This window comes from Lemur catta, chromosome 4 (assembly GCF_020740605.2).
Source record: "Lemur catta isolate mLemCat1 chromosome 4, mLemCat1.pri, whole genome shotgun sequence".
NCBI lineage: Eukaryota > Metazoa > Chordata > Mammalia > Primates > Lemuridae > Lemur > Lemur catta.
The window spans coordinates 74,260,393-74,283,404 of NC_059131.1; the positions used below are offsets into that span (position 1 = coordinate 74,260,393).

The 23,012-nt window shown below is 41.1% G+C and overlaps 1 protein-coding gene, 1 long non-coding RNA gene and 1 other non-coding gene across 3 annotated transcripts; 2 read left to right on the forward strand and 1 right to left on the reverse strand.

Moving 5' to 3' along the window:
- Nucleotides 1-256: 256 nt before the first annotated feature.
- LOC123637256 lies at nt 257-4,042 on the forward strand. Its single transcript, XR_006734789.1, has 2 exons — nt 257-1,596; nt 3,817-4,042. It is a non-coding gene; the product is annotated as an uncharacterized LOC123637256 (long non-coding RNA).
- LOC123637641 lies at nt 1,672-1,787 on the forward strand. The gene has a single exon (XR_006734992.1). It is a non-coding gene; the product is annotated as a small nucleolar RNA SNORD89 (small nucleolar RNA).
- Nucleotides 4,043-4,980: 938 nt separating the features above from the next.
- CNOT11 (CCR4-NOT transcription complex subunit 11) lies at nt 4,981-19,434 on the reverse strand. Its single transcript, XM_045550245.1, has 7 exons — nt 18,743-19,434; nt 15,514-15,678; nt 12,485-12,637; nt 10,599-10,801; nt 8,471-8,673; nt 6,213-6,309; nt 4,981-6,135 (listed from the first exon to the last, which is right to left on the reverse strand). The coding sequence occupies exons 1-7, from the start codon at nt 19,254-19,256 to the stop codon at nt 5,938-5,940; spliced, it is 1,533 nt and encodes a 510-aa protein (XP_045406201.1). The 5' UTR covers nt 19,257-19,434; the 3' UTR covers nt 4,981-5,937.
- Nucleotides 19,435-23,012: the final 3,578 nt, after the last annotated feature.

Consider the following 23,012-nt stretch of genomic DNA (forward strand, 5'->3'; position numbering starts at 1 on the left):
GTTGTTGGCACAGAATAGTTTTCTTGATTAGTTTTTAAGCAAATTTTTTTTTTTTTTTTTTTTTTTGAGATAGTCTCACTCTGTCGCCCAGGCTGGAGTGCAATGGCGCAGTCACAACTCACTGAAACTTCCAATCCCCCGGCTTAAATGATCTTTCTGGCTCAGCTTCCTGAATGGCTAGGACTACAGGCATGTGCCACCATGCCCAGCTTTTTTTGTTTGTCTTTCTTTGTAAAGATAGGGTCTCATTATGTTGCCTAGGCTGGTCTTGAACTCTTGGCCTCAAGCAATCCTTCCACTCCAGCCTCCCAAAGTGCTGGGATTACAGTCATGACACACTGCTCCCAGTCAGTTTTTAAGCAAATTTAATACCATGACCTTGCTTAACCATTTCTCCAAGTTATTAAAAACACACACCCTGGTCTTTGCTCCCTTCTTAGAGGTAGATAGATATCAATGAGTTTGAGGCAGTCACTTTTTAGAGTGCGGAATTGTAGTCTTTTGTTGCTTCAAAACTAGTTTCTCTGTGTATCTTTATAAGTAAAAATAAATGTTTATTGAGATAAATATTTTTTAAATTATAAAGGATTTATCTTTATAGCTGTATCTAGGATATAGGACTTATATAGTTTATTTTCTCAACCTTTTTACCACGTACACTTTGATTCTAGCTACTCATAATGAAATACTTGGTGAGTAAACAGTTATACTAAATCTGGCCATAGACTTTATTTCAGTAAAAGGAGCTATCAAAATAGAAAATTTGCCTTGCTCTGACCATTAATTTTAACAAACAATCTCAAAGGTTTCAGTAACAGCCATTATCTTTGAAATCTACCTTCTGTAATTCAGTGTGAATAGGAAAATACATCCTTGATTCTGTATCAAGTAGATTGTTTGCTCTTTGTCTTTTAAGAAACATACTAGGGGAAAATGTTTTAAGTAATTTTTCCCAGTAGTTGATGAAGCTGACTTTTAAGCTTCATTTTAAAACTACTGTGATAGACTAAGGTAAATTGTTTTTGATAGTTACAGCAATATGATTTCTTAGCAGCTGTCAATATAGCTTGATTCAAAAGTTTGAACACTAAATTACTTATTATAATAAATTGAAGAGCTTGGAATAATTGCAGTCTTATCTACTCAACAAAGTAGTCTTTAGTAGCAAAAAAGTTAGCGAGAAAAATGTCAATACTTCAAAAGGAAAAAGTTTCATAGTTTATCTAGATGGAAGTAACATGATAAAGAAGGGTCAAATATTACCAGAATTTTTGCTGAAACTTTCAAGTTGATAAGATGCTGGGAATTTGAGGAATGTAAATGAAGAGCATAGTAAATCAGAGAGATTTAGTTTATTTTTAACAATAATCACTTTCCTCCTAACCGTTGTCCACTTACGATGTAGAACAGTACCTAACTTTGAAAACTCAGGTTGTGCTGTGAAAGAGGCAGCGTGCTAGTGACCGCGACGCTGTGTACCTCCCTCCCTGCCTGCTGTCCAGCTTTGCTCTCCAGCGTCCCGAGTCGGCGTTCGGGGTTTCCCAGCAGAAAAGCACAAAGGGCCAGAGAGGTGTAAGAACACGCATTATTTCACAGGTAATAATTTCCCACGTGTGTCTTTTTAGGGATGTTGAACACACAGCCTTTCCCAAAAGACTGTTCCCCACAGCTACTGAGGAATGATGACAATAAAAGGCCGAATTGCAGTGTCTCCATCAGCAGTTTGCTCTCTGTGTGGGCACACAATGACAAAATCTCCTGAAGCGAACCGGTGGTCTGACCTCAGTAACATCAGGATTGAAGCTTTATGCCACGGGAGTAGCCATGAAAGGCATCCCAAGAGCTGAGCTATTTTTAAAAAAAATAATCAGGGACTCCCTCAGACAACACTGGGGCTTGAACAAGTAGTAAATATACTGTGTACATGAAGATACACTTACTTAAATTAAGGACTACTAGAATCACAAACATAATAATAGACCTTCAAGAATAGGTGTGTGTCCCCATACACTGGGAATGAGATACCCAGTGTAACCAAATTCCCCAGTAAAACAGTTTGGCAACAGTCTGTTTTGATGCAAGAGTTCATTTGCTCAGTGAAGGCTGAAATTAAGTGGGTATGTATGTATTGCCAACTAGAACTTGAGGTAATTATGTTTTAGTCAGAAGAGTTTCTCAGAGAGTAAAATGGTGGTTGCCAGGGGCTGGGGGAAGGGGCACCAAGTACAAAGTTTCACCTGTGCAAGATGAGTGAACTCAAGAGATCTACTGTACAACATTGTGTTTGTAGTTAACAATACTGTATTGTGCACTTAAAATTTTAAGAGATCTCATGTTAAATGTTCCCACCACAATAACAAAAAGAATTTTTTTTAAAAGCAGTTTCTACAGGCTCACTACTTCGTGATTTACTGAAGCACAAGATGTTGGCTCAAACCAAGGCTAGTTTTGTGGCATAACGTTATCTTGTGCTTCCGTGATACAATAACAGATTAGAAAAGCCACCTATGACTTTCCCAGCTACTAGTTTTTAAAGTTTAGAAACATTTATCAGGCCAAATGTGGTGGCTCAAGCCTGTAATCTTAGCACTTTGGGAGGCCGAGGCAGGAGGATTGCTTGAGCCCAGGACACTTCAAGACCATCCTGGGCAAGAGCAAGACCCCATCTCTACAGAAATACAAAAACTAGCCAGGCATGGTGCATACTTGGGAGGCTGAGGCAGAAGGATCGCTTAAGCCCAGGAGTTTGAGGTTGCAGTGAGCTATGCTGATGCCACTGCACTCTAACCTGAGCAACAAAGCAAGACTAAGTCTCAAAAAAAAAAAAAAAAAAAAAAATTTCTCAGCATTTTGTTTTAAAAAAAATGCTAGTACTTGCATTACTAGTCACAAAACTGAAATTTCTACAAAATATTAGGGAAAAAGTCAATCCATTCCTTTCATTGAGTTGTAGCCTTGTATTATTGGCTAAGGAGAAACCTGGGAACACCAGTACTTTCTGTGGGCTGAGTTATTGAATCGTAGGATTATACAGGTGCTTTTTGAAGCATCTTGAGGGATTTTCCTGGTAAGAACAGTAGTAATTGCATAGAAAGAACATAATAGACTGGATGTAAAATGAAATCAGTAAATATCTTAGAATGACTATGTAAAAAGTTCTTCCAATGCCTTAATGTTCCAGATACCCTTAAAATGTTATTATCTTAAAGGGATATCACTCAAGATATTATTTAAAATAGACATATGAGCCATCATTCTACAAGGGGATGTGAATCATTTAGTGTGTTCTTTAAAATTGTGTATGTGTACTCTATAGGAATAAAAATTGATACCATTTCTATAATTTTTTTTTTTTTTTTTTCCTGAGACAGAGTCTTGCACTGTTGCCCAGGCTAGAGTGCTGTGGCATCATCCTAACTCATAGCAACCTCAAACTCCTGGGCTCAAGGGATCCTCCTCCTTCAGCCTCCCGAGTAGCTGGGACTACAGGCACACGCCACCATGCCCAGCTAATCTTTTCTATTTTTAGCAGAGACGGGGTCTCGTTCTTGCTAAGGCTGGTCTCGAACTCCTGACCTCGAGCAATCTTCCTGCAGAATGCTAGGATTACAGGTGTAAGCCACCGCGCCCAGCCCATTTCTGTAAAGTTTAAATGAGAAATTAGCAATTATTTAAGATAGTTCCATTTTAAGATCTCAAACTATTTTTCTTTAAGTAACTTAGGTTTTTCTGTTATTTTCTGTCAACCCCTTGGTCAATGTGCAAGAAATAACTTGTCTTAGGAATAATATTACTTATTGCTGTCTTTTTTAACAGGTGATTTGAAGATATTAAAACTAGAAATTGGAACTGGAAAATCCCAAGAATTCAAGGTGCTTTTAACATGAGAATTACACTGAACTCATTTGACTATACTTAAAAGTTGATTGCACAGTTACTGAGTCCCAGGATTATAGTTTCTTTTATTTTCAAGAACCTTGTTGATGTTATAAATGTAAATCTAGACTGTTTTATTTTTTTATAAAATGTTTTCTAAATACAACTTTTTTGTAAGCCATTTATTTAAAATAGATTTGAAAATCTTTCAAGTAAACATCAATACTGTGATCGATCTTGATCCTCACTTTTGGAGTTCATATTTGAGAATTCACCTATTCACTAAAGTTTATAACCCCCAAATCAGCATGTACAACACTTGTGCGGTCATTTTCAGATGCACACAGAGTGGTGAATTAGTTGCCTGACACACGTGTTCCTAACATAGATTGAACAAGGGGACACTCTGCCTTGTTTCAGCTATCATACTGCAAGTAAGTAAGTACCCTTTTCCTGGTTTTCAATACCACATTTTTTCTCATTTTTGCACTTTTTGTTGGTGAGTTATAAGTGCAACAAGGCTGTGATGTGCCTTCTGGACAAAATACACGTGTTAGCTAAGTTTCATTCAGGCACAAGTTACAGCACTATTGACTAATTGATTGCCTTTATTATGCCAGAGATTCAGTAGGTCCTGGAACCTAAGGTTGGGTTGTTGAAACTGCCATTCCAAAAGTATCTCAGTAATGAACTGTTCTTTTCCCAGAAATGCTCATATGCAATTGGGATGCCCACTTTTAGGCACTGAGAGAAATCAGTGTTGCCATCATTTTTTTTTAAGGCATTCCTCTGATACATAGTCTTAGGTCATTATTTTCTCTAAGCAAACATACTTTAAAAATCCCTTACTTTCATAAGAATAGCTAAAATATCCAATTTGTTATAAATCTAAGAGCACTACTCTTTCTCCAATGTTAGAAGACTGGAATTTGTACTCACCTGAAAACCACTAGGCTTGGTTTCCTTTAACTTTGGCTAAGTGTTGGATTAGAGGGTAATTACTGTTGAACAGGTTATTTCCCTATAAATATGCTTTGGAGTGCCCATTAATAAAAGGAATTTTTCATAATTTCTTCAAGTAAAAAATCAGATATTTTATTCGAGTAGATAAAAAAAGAACTTTAATGGAAGGCACTGTTATCCAAAGTCACATGGGGGGTAACAGCCCACACGATGCCACCCTGCTCTCTACGTCCCAAACATGCATCTACACCCCACCCAGAGAGGAGTGCAGATCTCATTCAGCAGGCAGTTTACATGGCAGTTCCCAGTGGTGTTACTACCTCCCAAAGCACTGACAGTTTTCCTTAAAACAAAACAAAGAAATGGCTATCTTAGACTAATAACAGAAGAACATCTTTGAGGAAAAAAACAAAATTATACTAGCTATTACAGCCTAGAAAAAGGTTTCTAAGAGTTCCCATGTTTATAAGAAGCCCAAGAAATGCATTTATTCTGTTGTTTAAGTCCCCATGACAAGAAGGATAAAGTTACAAGTCAGTCCTTGATTTAGACTGCTTAATGAGAAGTTAAGAGCTACATGCATAAGTAGGTTCAAGAACCAAACTTCTGTTTGCCACCTGATGAATCAGAAACATTCAAATGCTTTGACCTCAAGGACAGTATCACAAATTCTTAAGAATATCTTCATTGACTCTCATTAAATACTTTTAACTTTGGAATCTTAAAAAACTGGATTCCTACTTTCTCAGAAGACTGTAATTTGTCTTTTAAGCAAAAATAGGCATTTTGCTCTTTAGTGCTAAAAAAAAAAAAAAAAAAAAAAAAAAAAACCTCTTCTCTTCTTTTTTGCAGTAACTTTTTTTGGGACAACCGTTCCTCCTAATGGATAGTTACTGGCAAGACACCTAAAAGACATTTTCCCAAGTTCTTACCAAAAATTCATCTTAATGAAAAAGTCATCCAGGAAAGCAAAACTTTGCTTTAAGTAGATAAAGTGTTGTTTATATGCATTAGACCAAGCAATCCACTTTAGTTTGAACAGTTTTAAAATCTAAATCACAGCTGAACAATGAATTAATGGGTGGTTCCAGTGAGGTATTACTTTGACATTTTGGTCTCTGAAGGTGTTTCCCCAGTATCCAACGTCTTCAACAACCGGAAAAGACCAGCAGCTTCTCGTATCCTACTGAACTCGATACAGAATGCCTGCACTTCTATAAACAAGTCCTGTACATTAATAATTTTGTTACGGATCAAGGACTGGAGAAAGACACACACAAGACGCACCAAACGATTCTGAAAAAGAAAAAGCAAATTTTAGTGTGCCCATTTTCCTGGCAGATATTTATAAAACTCACAAAAATTTCTATTACCTGCATATACTTATCCTTAATTTGTTCACAAGTAGAGATGCAATTTGATATATAAAGGTGAATAAATTCAGGAGGTAGATCAACAGCTGTGGTTAGTCTGTTTCATAAAAGAAAATTTGGGCTGTTAATTTTATTTGGTAACATTGGAAATTACTGTTAAGCATAAAATATAAAATTTCCTTTGGTCATCTGGTGGAAATTTCTGATATGTGAGCAATTCCCTAGTTTTAAATATACTTAGGCAAGTATACCTAAGAGCCACATCCACTTATTCATAAATAACACTTTTTTTAATGTCTGTACTTACTACACATAGCAATCATTCATTCATCAATTATTTTTTGAGTACTCTCCCTTAGTATTCTTGACTAAATCCTAAGTCACAGTCTGTTATCTTCCAAGCTCCCATATGTCCTCGGCAATTATTATAAGCATTCAAGTAACGTTTACCAAAGTCCTATTAACAGATAAACACTATGAAAGGTCAATGTGTCTGAGAGGAAGGTATAAGTTTAGTACACGAATGGTACACCATATAGTCAAATGCTAAAATGGGGGGTTTGTAAATAGGGTAATGGTAACGTAGGAGACCTGGGAAAATACTTAGAAGGGCAAGTGACTTAAACTGAAACCTGAGAAGTAATCCTGGTAATTGCTAGCAATCCAATCTGCATAGAGGCCTGGACTACGGCATTAGCATGGCACATTCAGATGCACAACAGAAAGACCTGGCTGGGATGTAACAAAGGCATGGCACAGACTAGACTTAAGAGTCCTGAAGGCCAAGGTCAGCATTTTCCAGAGGATTACAAGGACTATTTTAAGGAAAGAAGAAAAAGTGGGATGGGGGTGGGAATTCCATGTTCAATTAAGTCTGGGAAACACTAGGTCACATTAAACATGGCTTGTTGCAAAGCCTTTGCTATGCTAACTATAAAGTATGAATTTCCAAAAGAAGATTCATACATGCCGCCTTTTCTAAACTTACCTGACCTCAAAACCTTTTTCTATAAGGTATTGAGGCACTAGTGCTCCAAGGAAACAGTGCCATGGGCCACCGCCCTTACTTGAGATTTGTGTGTCAGCAACGGACTTGTTTCACACTTAAGGCTAATGCACTATGATAGGTGCTGGGGGAAAATAAAAAACAGGACCTTGTCCTAGACATTCTAAAATACTAGGGAGATTAGAATCACACTGATAAAAAGATACAATTATTCTTGGACTAAGGCCCAGATGTCTGGTAAAGACAGTAACTGCTACGAGAGTACAGTGAAGGGGAAAAGCGAACACTCGGAGCTTGCTCAATCAAAGGACTTCAACGGAAGTCCTTTTTTCAGCCACTGAAAGAAGCTTAAGTCTTGACTTAATAGAAAGGAGAAAGACTTGAACAAGTAGAGATGAGAAGAGGCAGAAATGAAGCAGCACAGCATGTTTCCAACAAGCATCTAATCAGTTTTGCCAGTGACCAAAGACAAAGTTGAAAATTAATTTGGAAGTCTCAGGCCTCCTCCCTCTCCTACCCTTGAAAGGACGCACTATCCTCTTGCGCACATACTTGCGCTCCCTAGGCTTCCAGCCAAGCTTTATTTCACCACTTGATAAACTTAGGACATAATTTTTTAGTTCAATTTCAAGTGAGTTTTTTAAAAATCTCCAACTTAGAAACAGGTGTTCAAAAAAACTGCTCTAACTGCTGTTTAGTTACCTGGCACTCAGAGTGGATTTCCCCATATAGTAGAAGGACCATGTAATTTACCATCCAAAACAGATACCACACAAAAGGGAGCTCAGAATACAAAGCCTCAATCAGGACTATCTCAGGCAAACCACTGGCAGGGTAAGGAGACTGGAGTCAAAGAAAGGGAAAAGGGAACAAGGAATCTCTATGACAGCTTTCTAGAATTCCTAGAATTCTCTCAGCTCTTAAGGTCCATACTGTTCCACATGATAGCTGTTAGTCACTAAGAAAAAATAATTAATATGATACCTATATTTGTATAGGGGCAAAGAAGATACAGGGAAATAGATATCGGCAATTAAGCTTCATTTACACGTCTATAAATGCTAAATATGTCTGAAATCCTACCCTCAGAGTTCTCAAGTAGTGAGCGCCAAGGCTCAGATTATTTCTTTTATGGGTTATCTTAGGCAATAATATCAGGAAAAAAAGCTGTTACAGGTTTTTCCTCCTGGCCATTTAATCAGGATCTATATATTAAATATGACCACACATTTAATCAAACATGAAAACTTACCGATTTACAACTTCCATTGAATGTAAGGACATGTCCATATTTACCAGGACGGAGAAATACTCAGTGATCTGGCTTGATTGCATTAATTTCAGCAACATTTCTATGGCGACCAAAGGGTTGTTTTCCACAAGATCAGGAAGTTTGGCTGGAGTGAGGCCAATATGATAAACAAGTTTGGGGTCTTTTTCCAACTCACCAAGGAGCTAAATACAGCCAGATTTTTAAAGACAGAGAAGACAGAGAGAGAAAGTTTCTTGAGTCAAATCAGAATTTTTTCATGCATACAAAAACAAGTATTTTATACAAAAAGCTACAAAGTTATTTACATGTAAACAAGTTTATAAATTTTTTTCTCCATGATGTCTTTTGTTTTTGGTTTTTTTTTTCTTTTCATTTTTTGAGTGAGGGACAAGGTCTTGCTCTGTTGCTGAGGCTGGAGTGCAATGGTGTGATCATAGTTCACTGCTGCCTCCAACTCCTGGGCTCAAGCAATCCTCCCACCTCAGCTTCCCAAGTGGCTAGGACTACAGGAACATGCCACCACACATGGCCATTTTTTTTTTTTAAGAGATGGGATCTCACTATGTTGCCCAGGCTGGTCTCGAACTCCTGGCCTCAAGCGATCCTCCCCCTGCCTCAGCCTCCCAAGTCACTGGCATTACAGGCGCAAGCCACTGTGCCCAGGCACATAATTGCATTCACTAGGCTTCCAGCCATCATCATACCATGATGTTTTGACATTGTGTAATTTACGTTTGAACTTTAAAGATGCTAAAATGCAAACACATTCAAGACAATTTATAAATATGCTAGTGATTCCTCTTCCTGGACAAGAAACCAGACTCAATGTTGTCTAGTTATAACAATATCAAGTCCTTTGTAGATTTTTTTCTCCTGTCATCTATGAGAACCAAAAATAATCTTAATGACCAACTAATTCTCACAAAAGTTAAGGAACATCAAACAACAGTCCCACCCCATTCCACCCAGATGGAGATACCTGAGAAGGGGGCAGAATGGGAAGTGGGACAGCTGACCTGCTGCAAATCATCAGCTCGCAGAATTTTACAGTTCAAGTCACACCTACACTTTGTAATTCAAATAGGTATCCTCACAAACACTTTTTCTGCCAAACAAGCACTTTTTCTTTTAAATTTTCTATTATCTTTTCCCTATGCACTTGTATGTCCCATAGTGGGCTGTGTTCCAGGATGATCTAATAAGCAAAGTGAAGGACAAACATAGACATTAATTACTTGACTTAGAAAATAATATTCCTGGTGGCAAAATGATTTGGAGATGTCAGCATCTCCCAACAAGTTCTAACTTAGAAGTATGCAAACTGAATAAAATCCATCGGCCAGAAAGCTCCTACAAAAGCATCCTTGCCTTAGCCTGGGCAACAAAGCAAGACTGTGTCTCTACAAAAAAGCTTAAAAATTAACTGGGTGTAGTGGCGTTCCCCTGTAGTCCCACCTGTAGCTACTGTGGAGGCCAAGGTGGGAGGATCGCCTGAACCCAGCAGTTCAAGGTAAAAGTGAGCCATGATTGCACCACTGCACTCTAGCCTGCGTGACAGAGTGAGACCCTGTTTCTTATTTTTAAAAAAAAAGGGGGGGGTGGTCATGGGTGTCCTTGCTTTTCCCCTGAGGGGAGCTGTCTAGTGGGGCCCACTTTTAACCTCAAATCCACCACAAATCAGCTGTGGGATGGGGGCCAGTTTACCTTCCCTGGGCCTCATTTTCCTCCTGTATCAAATGTTAACAATTCCACTTACCCTCAGAAGAGCTACTGTCCAGCTTAAATGTACCAATGTAGTGCCCAGCTGGCACACAGCAGGAGCAGGGTGCCAAAAACTGAGAGCCATCCCACTTCTCCCAGGACAAACTGATCACAAACAAGAGCTGAAACATTTTTAGTCATCAGACTTCTTGCCCCACCAGAGCAAATTTACCAAAAGGGGAAAGGGCAGAACAAAGCTCCAGAGATCTATAAACCTGTGCCACCACTTCCTACTTCTGGCTCGTGTGCACAGTATTAGTTTATTTGCTCCTTTATCGCTTCACAAAAAACAAAAATAAATTCTTGCTGGATTAAAGATAAGAAAATGTTTACAGTAAATACACACCTGTGTCTGCTGGGGAGAAGACAAGGGGCTTTTGAAGGCCTTGGCCATTATTCGCTTGATCTCCACGCCAGTGCTGTTCTTCACACACATGGACTTGTCCCACTGAACGCCGTGGTCGGGCTCTGTGGGATTCAGCCACGCCAGCTCATCCTCACAAACATGGAGAGGAGGTGGGGGGCGGATAAACTCTGGCCGAAAATGGCCTGTAACAAGAGCAGTAATATTTGACTGCCTTTATCAGTAAGTAACATCTTTACACATCTCACCCACATTTCACTTAATGGAACATGCCAAGGCCTCTCTTAATAAAGATAATGTGATAAAACTGTCCTTCAAAAGCAGAAGCAGGAAGGACACAGAAAGTCAGGGTTTCATTCAGAATACAAACAAGGAAACGAAAGGACATTAACAGCATGGTGCCAGAGACCAAACCCATTAATTTCTGGAGAGTGGAGAGGAAAGCATGGCCAAGATCTGACAACTCTGAATTTGAGCTTGAGGTTGACCCCTCAATAGCAAAAGGATACAACCGCTAGTGGTAAGTCTTTTGATGGGAAAATGAAATACTATTTGTCCTCAAACATCCTGTTCTTAGTTACCACTATTTGTGGTAACTGGTTTATACTAGTTTTATCTTTGCATCTTATAACTGAAAAGGCAAATTACATGGCAACAAAATGGAAGGAGAAAAAGAGTATGGCTGACTTCTGACATTTTCAAATGAATATGGAGACTTGCATAAACCCCTAAATTTACAAACACCATATTCACTTTCATAAAACAATAAAAGTACAACAGGAAAATGGAGTAACTCAACTCTTAACTATTTTATAAAACACGATTAATCCCTAAGTTATAAACCCACTGAAATAAATGCTGGCTGTGACTTCTGCTGAACCAATTTCACACCTCCTTTTGGTTTCCACACAGGGCAGAAAACGGCTTATTCCATCATGGATCCTAGCCACTGCCAAATTTCAGAGTCTGCTCTCTCTAGTTTATTGAAAATGTCTATTTTCTGGCCAAGAATCATCACTGTATCTTAAACATCTCCACTGTCTCTTCACTTACATCACCAAGACTAGCATCTGAATCTTTCTTCAGACCACTTACAAAAAACAAAGTTTTTAAACTGTATGAAAAGTCCTTCTTATGTGCTAAAGAGAAAGTTCCTGTGACATAGGGATGTCTGGTGTTTGGCTGGATTCGCTTATTACAAGTGCTTTGCTTTTTACATAACTTCTGGGTGGCCTATACAATCCAAAGTTGTACCTGAGCAAATACTAAATAGAAACCACTATATGCCACAGACCTTCAGTCACACTTGTGACTAGCTGAAACCAAATATTTCACCCATTTATGCCAAAGATCTACTGTGAACCAAACAGTATAAAAAGTCACTGTGTAAGTTTCAACCTCACGTGACACTATAATCTGGAAAACATGTTCTTATCTCTAAGCACAAAGCATGCCTTCATCACTCAAACCATACAGAAGCCTGTAAAATCAAAAGATGCAGCCATTATTATTTTAAATTCAATAGGTGTTTTCTCTGAATTAAATTGAATTAGGAGCTGGCAAATAAAACTTTAAAGTGGAGATAATGACAGTGATAAGATTACTAAAGAGGCATAAAGCAAAAAGGTAATAAGCTACATTTCAGTAAAATCAGAATTTATATCTTTATGCATGCTTATGATAGATATGTAGTAAATGACTTAGTGTGTAATTTTCTTAAATGTTCTGGAAACTATACTAGTAAGTTTCACATTAAATTCAAGTTCAAGTAGCAATGAAAATAACAAGATGTCTCAAAAAAACTGGTAAGTCCAGAGGATGCTGACAGAATAAAACCAAGAGTGTAATACTAATTTATATATACCTACTTTCAATAGGTGGTTTTGGTCCACTGACTAAAGCTTCCGTGATCTGAGAGGCAACTGAGCTGTCAAATCCAGAATTAGAAGAATCTGGGTCCGGGTCACTGAGAATACTAGGGAAGCTGGCTTTACTTTGAGTTGGCAATTCAGACTGGCGTTCTGAAAAACATCAAAATAGGACACATTTTAAAATTAAGGACACCATGAGGAAAGTGAAAAGATAATCTACTAATTAGGGAAGGCTACATGCAACACATAAAAACAAAAGGCCAGCTTCAGAGTGTGTGTATACAGTAAATCCTCACTTAACATCAACAAGTTCTTGGAAACTGCAACTTTAAGTGGCACAAATGTATAATAAAACCAATTTTTTTCTTATCAACATTATAATAAAACAATGTTGAACAAAAGGACTTATTCAAGGACCTGCTATACATCATTTTGCTTAAATTCACAGTTTCCAAGAACCTATCAGCAATGTTAAGTGAGGACTTACTGTATGTATATTTTAAAGTTCCAACAAATCAATTAAATAAAAAACATAAAGAACACAACAGGAAAAAATGGACTAATGACTTTAACAGAGATTTTACCCAAAAAAGGCTTGAATGGCCAATAATCATCTAAAAAAACATGTTTAATCCCATTAGGAACCAGGGAAAATCTAGTTAAAACCCAAGATACTATTACACACCCACCAAAATGACAAAAATTAACAAACCTGACATTATCAAATGCAGAAGACAACAGGATGTAAGGTAACTCACACACTGCTATTGGGAATGAAAAATGGCACAACTTTGGAAAACAATTGGACATTACCTTGTAAAGTTTTACATGTGTATATCTTTCCATCCAGAACAAACACCTTCACATATGCCCCAAAAGAATGTACAAGAATGCTCATAGCAACAGTATGTCCATCAATAGTAGAATGGGGCCGGGCATGGTGGCTCACACCTGTAATCCTAGCACTTTGGGAGGCCAAGGCAGGAGGACTGCTTGAGCTCAGGAGCTCAAGACCAGCCTGAGCAAGAGTGTCTCTGCTAAAAATAGAAAAAATTAGCCAGGCATGGTGGCCTGTGCCTGTAGTCCCAGCTACTCGGGAGGCTGAAGGAGGAGGATCCCCTGAGCCCAGGAGTTTGAGGTTGCTGTGAGCTAGGCTGACGCCACGGCACCCTAGCCCAGGCAAGAGCCAGACTGTGTCTCCAAAAACAAAAATAGTAGAATGGATAAAGAACCTGGTAATCCACTGTATGAATATACCACAACAGCAATGAAAAGCACCCACTGCAGTGACATGCCATCAACAGGGATTCATCTCTCAAATAATGTCCAACAGAAGGAAAGTACAAAAGAATAAATGTAGTATGACTCTATATATATAAAGTCCAAAGGCATGCAAAATAAAACTACAGGCATGCACAGGAGGGGAGACTATAAAGCACATTGAGAATTTTATCACAAAAATCAGGTTAGTGATGGGGTGGCAGCAATTGGGAGAAACACAGAGGGAGCCCCTAGGCCCTGAATATACTCTGTTTCTTAACCTGGATGGCAACTGTTCCAGGTTCACTAAATTGTAATTCCTTAAAATGTAAATGTATCATCATTTATGTTCCCTATTTCAGATTTTGTCACTTTAAGGCACAGAGGGCCAAATTCCTGATTAAAGAGTTACAAGAATTAATAAAAGACCATCAATCCAATGGAAAAATGGCCAGAGACATTACACATAGACAAGATGTTCAACCTCAACCATTTAATAAGAAAAATGTTTACTAAAATTATCCTGTGATGTCATCTTTTCATTTCAGATTGCTGAAGTACAAAAAGTTAAATAATATACCATTGATGAAGATGTAGGAAAAAATTTCCAATTGGCAAATTATGTGGTAAACTAGTTAGTAGTAGGTATTTTGTCAGGAATAAATAATAAATAAAAACAAAACCTCTGAAATGAACTCCGTCGTCAATAGGGTAAGACTCCATCCCTTGGAGTCACTTAGATTTAACTTGTCTGCTTGTTTTTTCAAAGTTATGAAAACACAAAATACATCATCCATAAATACACCTTGTTCTACCGACCCCACTGTCAGACATCTGAATTTCCAGCCCCCACAGAAAAGACCTGTGTGGCTAGCACCAGAGCAGAGAGAGTGCTTGCTTTTTTTTTGCACTCGTGAAAATGGATGGATTGAGACATCTCCAATCTGGGTAGAGGACAACAAGCAGTAAGCTTAGCTACTCTGCCAAATTTCTCAGTTCTTACTCTAGGCGTGGATTTCCTTCTGTACTTTATATACTTCACAACTTTCTCACAGGCTGATTCAGTCATCAAAAGTAGAAAGGGGCCGAGAGTGGTGGCTCACACCTGTAAATCCTAGCACTCTGGGAGGCCAAGGTGGGCAGATCGTTTGAGCTCAGGAGTTCAAGACAAGGCTGAGCAAGAGCGAGACCCTGTCTCTACTAAAAATAGAAAGAAGTTAGCTGGACAACTAAAAATATATGTAAAAAATTAGCCAGGCATGGTGGCACATGCCTGTAGTCCCAGCTACTCAGGAGACTAAGGCAGAAGGATCACTTGAGCCCAGGAGTTTGAGGTTGCTGTGAGCTAGGCTGACACCACGGCACTCTAGCCCGGGCAACAGAGTGAGACTCTGTCAAAAAAAAAAAACCAAAAAAAAAGCTAAATTTTATCCAGCATTCTTCTAAAAGTGGAAAAGTAATCCAAGTGAAAACTCAAAATGAATTTATATGCCATATGAGCATCCAAAAATGAAGACTTCCGTTAAGGATCCAATACTGAAACTACTTTTTTTTTAAAGGCTGGTCAAGTGAAGCAGTGGGACTGGAGAAGGAACAAAGGAATCTGTAACTGGCTGTGATCAATTAATTGTTGAAACTACTTTTTTTAATGGAATATACTAGCCTCTTATCACAGTCACAAAGACCCACATTTTAAGTAGAGAACCTCAACAAAAGAGGCCTATTATGATCACACAAGAATCCCCAAACCACTGAGTCCTCCTTACCGGCCAAGGCTAATTGAAGCCCGCTGATGTCCACCGACTGGCCCATGCTTCCGACTTCCATCAATGCAATCTGGCGAGGCGTCTTCTTGAAGAGTTCCCTTGGGGGTGCCAGCATCAGCTGGGAAAGAAAAAACTTTTCTGGTGGAGTTATAGGAGGCAAAAATCCTGTAAACAAAAATGTATAACGATTTCTCCAATGGTTACTTTTAAAAATTAACTTGAAGCTGGTAAAAATCATCATTTCCTACTTGCCACTTCAACCCACATATATATTGAAGGATTAAATTATAATTAAGTTTTGATTAACCAAATATACACATTTATGAACTATGTTGCTCAGGATGGTCTCAAACTCCCAGCCTCAGGCAATTCTCTCACCTCAGCCTCCCAAAGTGCTAGGATTACAGTCCTGAGCCACCATACCCAGCCAAGAACTACATTTCTAAAGTGCCTCAACTACTGGAAAGTCCAAGGCCAGTAAAAACTATAGTTCTCAGAAATGCTTTTCTTTCTTCTCTGGAACCACTATGTAGAAGTTGAATAAATGAAAGAAAGCAATCGGTAGTAATGCAAATACACTTCATATACCTGATTCAATACATAATGCAGCTACAAAATTCCCAAATGTTGAATGTTCTTTCCCTTTTATCCCATATGCAAATGCTCACCAAGCCTCATCTCCAACCACAGCAGTCACCAGGCTGCATTCCCTCAGCTCCATCCCCACTCTTCTCTCTCTTGCCTGGACTATAGGACAGACTTCCTGATTTCCCCAGCTCCCAGCTTTGACCCCTGCCTACCTACCCCCTACATTCCACACTCTCTGTTACCATTTAGTTATATATATTTCTAGAGTACAAGTCTGATCACACCACTTAACCTGTTTACAAAAGACTTAAACCCAAATTTCTACATCACTACAAGACCCTTCATGATCTGGTCCCAATTCATCTCCCCAATCTCATCTCAAACTCCCCTCCCATCCATGTGCCCTACACTCCACAAAAATTCCTCAACTTCTACACCCAGTTCTTCAAAAATACCTGACAGAGTCACACCTGTGCCTCCCACCCCTATCCCTAACCAATATCCAACAAAAATATCACTCCCTCTGCAAATCTCTCCAGCTCCACAGGTCCGTTCCTTCCTCTGTGCTACCCAGCATTTTGTATGCAACATCTAGTACAGCCCTTGCCACGCTGTGTTATGGCTGTTTATTTCTCCCCAACCAGACTGCAAGCTTCTTGAGTGCAGGAAAGCCATCTTTCTTACTTCCAGACAAATTCTCAATCCCGACTCTGCTCAGAATTATCTGAAAAGCTTTTTAAAAATATACTCATTAAGGCTGGACATGATGGCTTCCACCTGTAATCCTAGCACTCTGGGAGGATAAGGCGGGAGGATTGCTCAAGGTCCTGAGTTCAAGACCAGCCTGATCAAGAATGAGACCCCCGTCTCTACTTAAAATAGAAAGAAATTAGGTGGCCAACTAAAAATATATAGAAAAAATTAGCCGGGCATGGTAGCACATGACTGTAGTCCCAGCTACTCAGGAGGCTGAGGCAGAAGGATTGCTTGAGCCCAGGAGTTTGAGGTTGCTGTGAGCTAGCCTGACGCCACGACACTCTAGCCCGGGCAACAGAGCAAGACTCTATCTCAAAAAAAAAAAAAAAAAAAATATATATATATGTATATATATATATACATCTATATATATATATATGTACCCATTAGATGTTCACCCTAAATGTACAATATCAGAAGCTCTAGGAGTAGGACTTGGCACTGCTGTTTTCTGTGTATTTACCAACCATCCCTACCTATATTAGTAATGATAATGACAATGGTTAAAATTTATAGGTACTTTTATTCTTCACAATTCTATCAGTTCAGAATTATTATCATCTGCATTTTACAGATTAAAAAAAAACTGAGGCACAGAAACAACTCACCATGGATTCCTTCCCTGACATCTGCCTCCCCTCCCTTGGCAAATTTGTGTTTACCATGCAGTCTGCGGACTGGCTGCAGGTTTAGACTCTGTTTTTTAGAATGACATTATATAAGTCAGGGTTCTTTTGCCTAACCTGCCCTTCAGAATCCACAGGGTCCTCTTACCCAAATCCTACACTGTCTCAATCATCTAATTTGAGCACCCTAGGGTGTTGGGTTTTGACCATACATTTATGTGTTACATTCATTTTCTGGGCTGTCACAAACTTCCTGAAAACAAGGTTAGGGACCTGTACCCTAAGGGCATCTCAGTCCAACACAAAAGTTGCCCTTCTTAGACAAGGGCACCAATTGCAGAAGACCAATCTGAGCAAGCTTTAGATCCAGATGGGTTGACAGGCAGGAATACTAACTAACTTAAAATGTAGAAGCCCCCCTGTGCCATGAAAAGACCCCTCAAAATCTACTGCCTTAACTTTGACTCACTGTATAGCAGGCCCTACCTACAGAGCAATTTGCCCTTTCTCCCACTGGTTAAGGACTGTAAGATCAAGTTGTCTCCCATGCCTAACTACCTGCTTCTCCCACTACACTAGTCCCTAAGTCCTTGAAGTCCACTTAACACCATCCCCTCCGTGTCTTTCTTATCTTCTGGCTGCAAGTCTTCTCCCAAAGTAAGTCCTCATAAAGCATCTGTTGCTTGAGCTTAAAAACAACGACAAAAATGCAGACTTCCCATAATGTTCAGTACTCACGCATTTTCTAACCCAGTGAGTTTCAGACTACCTTCTAGCCTCTGCCCCCATCACATGATCCACGGACGCCTAACAAACCAAGGAAGATGGCTATAAAATCCTTAGTGTTTAACGTATATTTCCTCCCAAATAATTTATCTGGGGCCTTAATGTTGACTTCTATGTACTCCTCTGATACTTACAACCGGCTGCAGATCCAATGTATTAGTTGTAACTTCCCCAGGTGGGCTTTAGATGAACATACGTATTCGAGACACTAAAAATGTCAAGCGCTACACTGCATTATTTGGTGACTTGCATACAAAAATAATTTTCGGTGCCATGAACTTCTAATGAAACTACCATCTCTCCATACTTCAGAGTTAACGGGAGGGTGGGGTGGAGGAGAAACGGGATGATCCTTTCAAAAGAAGTTACTTTCCCTTGCGGGACATGCCCTTGCGGGTGAGTTCCCAGAAGCACAAGTGGAAAACCGCCGCCTCTAGCCAAATCCACACCGCACACCTAGCGTCAGAAGGTACCTGAGAGCGGTGGCCGGTCAGGCTCCTGGCCGCCGCGGGCGGGAGGCGCGGGGTTCAGCAGGTGCGCGAAGCTGGCGGCGAAGGGGTTGGCGGCGAGCGGCTCGGTGCGGTACATCTCCCAGAGCAGGTAGAGCGCGGTGAGGCGCTGCGCCGCGCTGGGCAGCAGGTCTGGCTGCTGCAGCAGCATAACCAGCACCGAGCCCAGGCGGAAGTGGTCGGCCTTGCTGAAGTAGTGGTGGAAGGCGGTGGACAGGCCCTCGAAGGTGCTGCCGCCGCCCGCCTCCTCCGAGATGATGCTCAGCAGGCTTGAGAGCTCCTTCGGGGTCAGGCTCATCCTGCCCGCGGGGCCCCCCGGGCCTCCGCTCCCCGGCCCGGGACCGCCTGCTCCGCCTCTGCCGCCGCCGGAGCCCCCCGGGCCGCTCCTGGACGCCGACCCTGCCGCTTCCCGGGCCCCCCTTTGCTCTGCGGCGGTGAGAAGCCGGCCAGACGCCGCGCTCGCCCCGCCGCCGGGCATCAACCTCGCTCGCCTGCCCTGCTTCCCGGCCGGAGCGGCCCTGGCGCCGGCTCGCTCCGTCCCCGCGGCCGTAAAGCGCGCTGTTGCACGACAGCGTCGCAAACAAACCACGTCGGGGAAGCCAGACCGCCGCGGAGGACAGGGACAGCGCCAAGCGAATGAGAGGCTGCTGGAGCGAGGCCAGAGAGAAAATCCCCAGAGGCGACGTGGGCGGGGTGAAGCGGCCGGAAGTGGGGGCGGGGTCTCAAGGGGCGGGGGCGGGGGCGGGGGCGGGGGCGGGGGCGGGGGCGGGCCGGCCGGCTCCGGGGCCTAAGCTTTGGTTTGCCCAGGGCCGGGGCCCGCCAGCCCGGCGCCACGGTTAGCGAAAGCGGACCCCTTAGCAGTCTCCGGGGCAGTGTCTGGCACCAGACGGTCCCAGTAAATGTTGGCTACATTGTTGTTTGGAAAAATGGATCTTAGATGCTAAATAGTTTCCCTAATATAACATCCATGACTGTTCATGGTGAAAATACTGTAAATGCAAATAAGGGAAGACGCCACACGTTTTTCATAACCAATGTTAATTTCTGATTACACTCCTTTTAGCAAAAGTGGAATCATATTGCTTATGAGCTCTTGTGCATGATTATTTTCTTTTACGATTTCTAGAAAATGTTACCAATAAATACTCATTTACAAAGTTGTTTTCGGTGCCACTTTTAGCCTGCAGCTAGGGGGCTTATTCTGGGCCCAGATAGAGTATTGGAATCTGGTGAGGAACCTTTACAAATAACTAGCACCTGGCCCCACCCCCGAGGTTCTGATTCAGGTAATAAAAAAGGAAACACCTCCCCAGGTGACTCTGACGTGCAGTCTGGGCTGAGAACTACCGAGTGGCATGACCCACACTTGCCCGGCCCCTCCCTAGACCCACAGAAACCTACAGGAATTTCACCAGCGACTCCCACCACGCAAGTTTGGGAAATCCGGTCTGCGCTTACCAATGCCAGCGGCTAAGTGTAAAGTCAATCATAAAAGTGCACATATGGTATAATTCCATTTATACAAAATGTCCAGAATAGGCTGAGGGTGGGGTTAGGAGAGGGGGATTTGAGACAGAATGAGGAAGGACTCGTTTACAGGGTTTCTTTTGGGGGTAATAAAAATGTTCTAAAATTGGAGGGAAAAAAAAGAATTATCTAGTTAAACGCTACCTTAATTTTATTTATTTATTTATTTTCCCCCCTGATCAGAAGGCATACCTTAATTCTTAAGGAGAATTTAAGGAAGAGAATTGCTGGGTCAACCGGCATGATGTCTGCTGTATTTTAAAGGCTTCTTCAATTTACTGCTAGATTGCCCTCTGGAAAGATCCTGCCACTTAACATTCCTAAGGACAGCAAATATAATTTGGTAAATTGGGAAACTGATTCAAATTAGCTTGAAAGTACTCTCATTAATTTTTTTTATTATAATACACTTTGAGCCATTTTACATTGTGAGGTCTTCTGTTCCAGCAGTTATCCTACAATACTAATACTGTTTAATAATACTAATTATACTAATTATTATTAAAACTAATTATTAATGTAGTAATACTGATATTGTTTAGTTTTTTCAACATGTTTCAAAATATTTGAACATTATATGTTAGCCAAAAAAAAAGAACTAAATACTTTTCCTTCTGTGGAACATTTTCAAAATTAACATGATATCCAGAGTTTCCTTCGTGTTCCCAGAAACCAACTCTTGGGCCCTTTGTTCCTTCCTAGGGCTGCTTTGACAAATAACCACAATCTCGGTGGTTTAACACAACAAAAACTGATTCTCTGGCAAATTCTGGAGGGTAAACGTCTGAAATCAAGGTGTCAACACAACTTTCTCCCTCTGAATGCTCCAGGAAAGAATCTTTCCCTGTCTCTTCCCAGGTGCTGGTGTTTGCCCTCAATCCCCGGCATCCCCTGGCTTGTAGCTGCACCATCCCAATCTCTGCTTCTGTTGTCACATGGACCCTGTGTGCATCTCCTCTGTGTCTCCACATGGCCTTTTTGTAAGGACACCAGTAATTATACTTAGGGCCCACCCCAATCCAGTATGGTATCATCAGAACTAATTAGATCTGCAAAGACCCTATTTCCAAATAAGATCACACTTTGAGGTTCCAGCTGAACAGGAATTTTGGGGTACGCTATTCACCCAGCAGAGGCCCTAAGCTGTCCTTATAGTATGTCTTGGTAATTCTTCACACTTACTTCATCTGTGCCCTCAGGCTCCCCACCAACATTTGATCATTTAACAAATTCTGTTTTGCTGAAAGGCAGTGAACCCAAGACATCAAGCCCTGCCCTCAATACTTAGAGGAGCTTGGTGGCCTCTTGGTCAGTGCTGCCATCACTATCATGCAGTCTAGAACCTCTGCTGGAGAATCAGCTCATCCTGATCATTAAGTTTACTGTAAAATCAAAACATCCTACCTAGGTTAAAATTCCAATTCTGCCATCTATTAGCTATATGTCTTCAGGAAGGTTGTATAACCTCTCTGAGCCTTAGCTTCCTTATTTGTAAAATGAGAATTAAAATCTACCTCATGGAGGCCAGACACAGTGGCTCAGGCCAGTAACCCCAGCATTTCAGGAGGCTGAGGTGGGAGGATCACTTGAGGCCAGGAGTTTGAGGCCAGCCTGAGCAACATAGTGAGACCCCCATATCTACCAAAAAAGAAAAAAAAAATAATTGGACGTGGTTGTAAGGCTGGTGGCAGGCACCCCTCCCCTCCCTAATGAAAAAAAAGAAAAAGCCCACGAGACCTGCCGAGAACAATGCCTGCTAGGCCCAGCTGAGTTAAAAGAATAACCACACCTGGATGGTTACCCTGACAAGGGTCTGGGCTCCTGGAGTCCCTCACATCACAGTTCCTGGAGTCCACCCATACCACCAGCCCCTCCTATTTCTCCACACCTGTGTTATGGTCTGAGACGTGAGAAATAAAGACCAAATTGAGCCAGATCAGGAATCTTTATTAGCTGGCCAGCGACTACTCTCTGCACCGCCCAAAGGCGGCACAAAAAGCAGCAGTGAGCCTTTGAAACAGAAGGTTTTTATATTGTAAGTTTGTGGGTGGAAAATCATTAAGATTGAGCAAACACATGTACAAAAAGCCTTGAGTAAGCATTATATCATTTTCTTCTCTTTGGTGTAATAGGATCTGGGCAGTTTGGGCTCTGGGCCATATCTTGGTCACGCAAAACATGAGTGTCGTCATAGCTTCACACAAAACGCGGGGGCTGTAATCATTTTACGCAGAACATGGGTGTTGAGGTCACTTAGGAATTTCTGTGTTGGGGGTAGCAAGCAGGAGCAAGCAGATTTTACAGAAGCAAAATGGCAGATTAATGATTTTTCGGCGTGAAACTCAGACTGTAACAACCTGCCCTAAAACTGCAAGGGAAAATTCGTTGCTCTCCCCGCCATAAATCTTTCCACCAAAGAAACCCCCACCCCACCCCCGGCCCTAAAAAACATATATAAACCCACTCAGACTTCTGGGCGGGGCAACTTCTCGGTTGTCTCTCTCTCCCCCCACCCCAGAACCTCGCCCGGGCCCCTCTCTTGGGACCTGTTACCCTCACCCAGGAGCGCTCCAATAAAGCGTCTTTACTTAACCCTCTTAACTCTGCTCATCTTTCTTTCTCTGGCACCAGCCAATCCAAAAACAGTGGTGGCATGTCGCGGCCACTCCAGATACTGAGGTAGAAGGATCATTTGATCCTGGATTTT

Excerpts from the sequence above, each read along its gene's own strand:
- CNOT11 (XM_045550245.1), bottom strand. The coding sequence starts at position 19,256 with ATGCCCGGCGGCGGGGCGAGCGCGGCGTCTGGCCGGCTTCTCACCGCC. Across the intron at positions 10,802-12,484 it reads ACCAAAACCACCTATTGAAA|GCCATTTTCGGCCAGAGTTT; the intron begins GTAGGTATATAT and ends CTCTTGTTACAG. Across the intron at positions 8,674-10,598 it reads CTTCTCCCCAGCAGACACAG|CTCCTTGGTGAGTTGGAAAA; the intron begins GTGTGTATTTAC and ends GGCTGTATTTAG.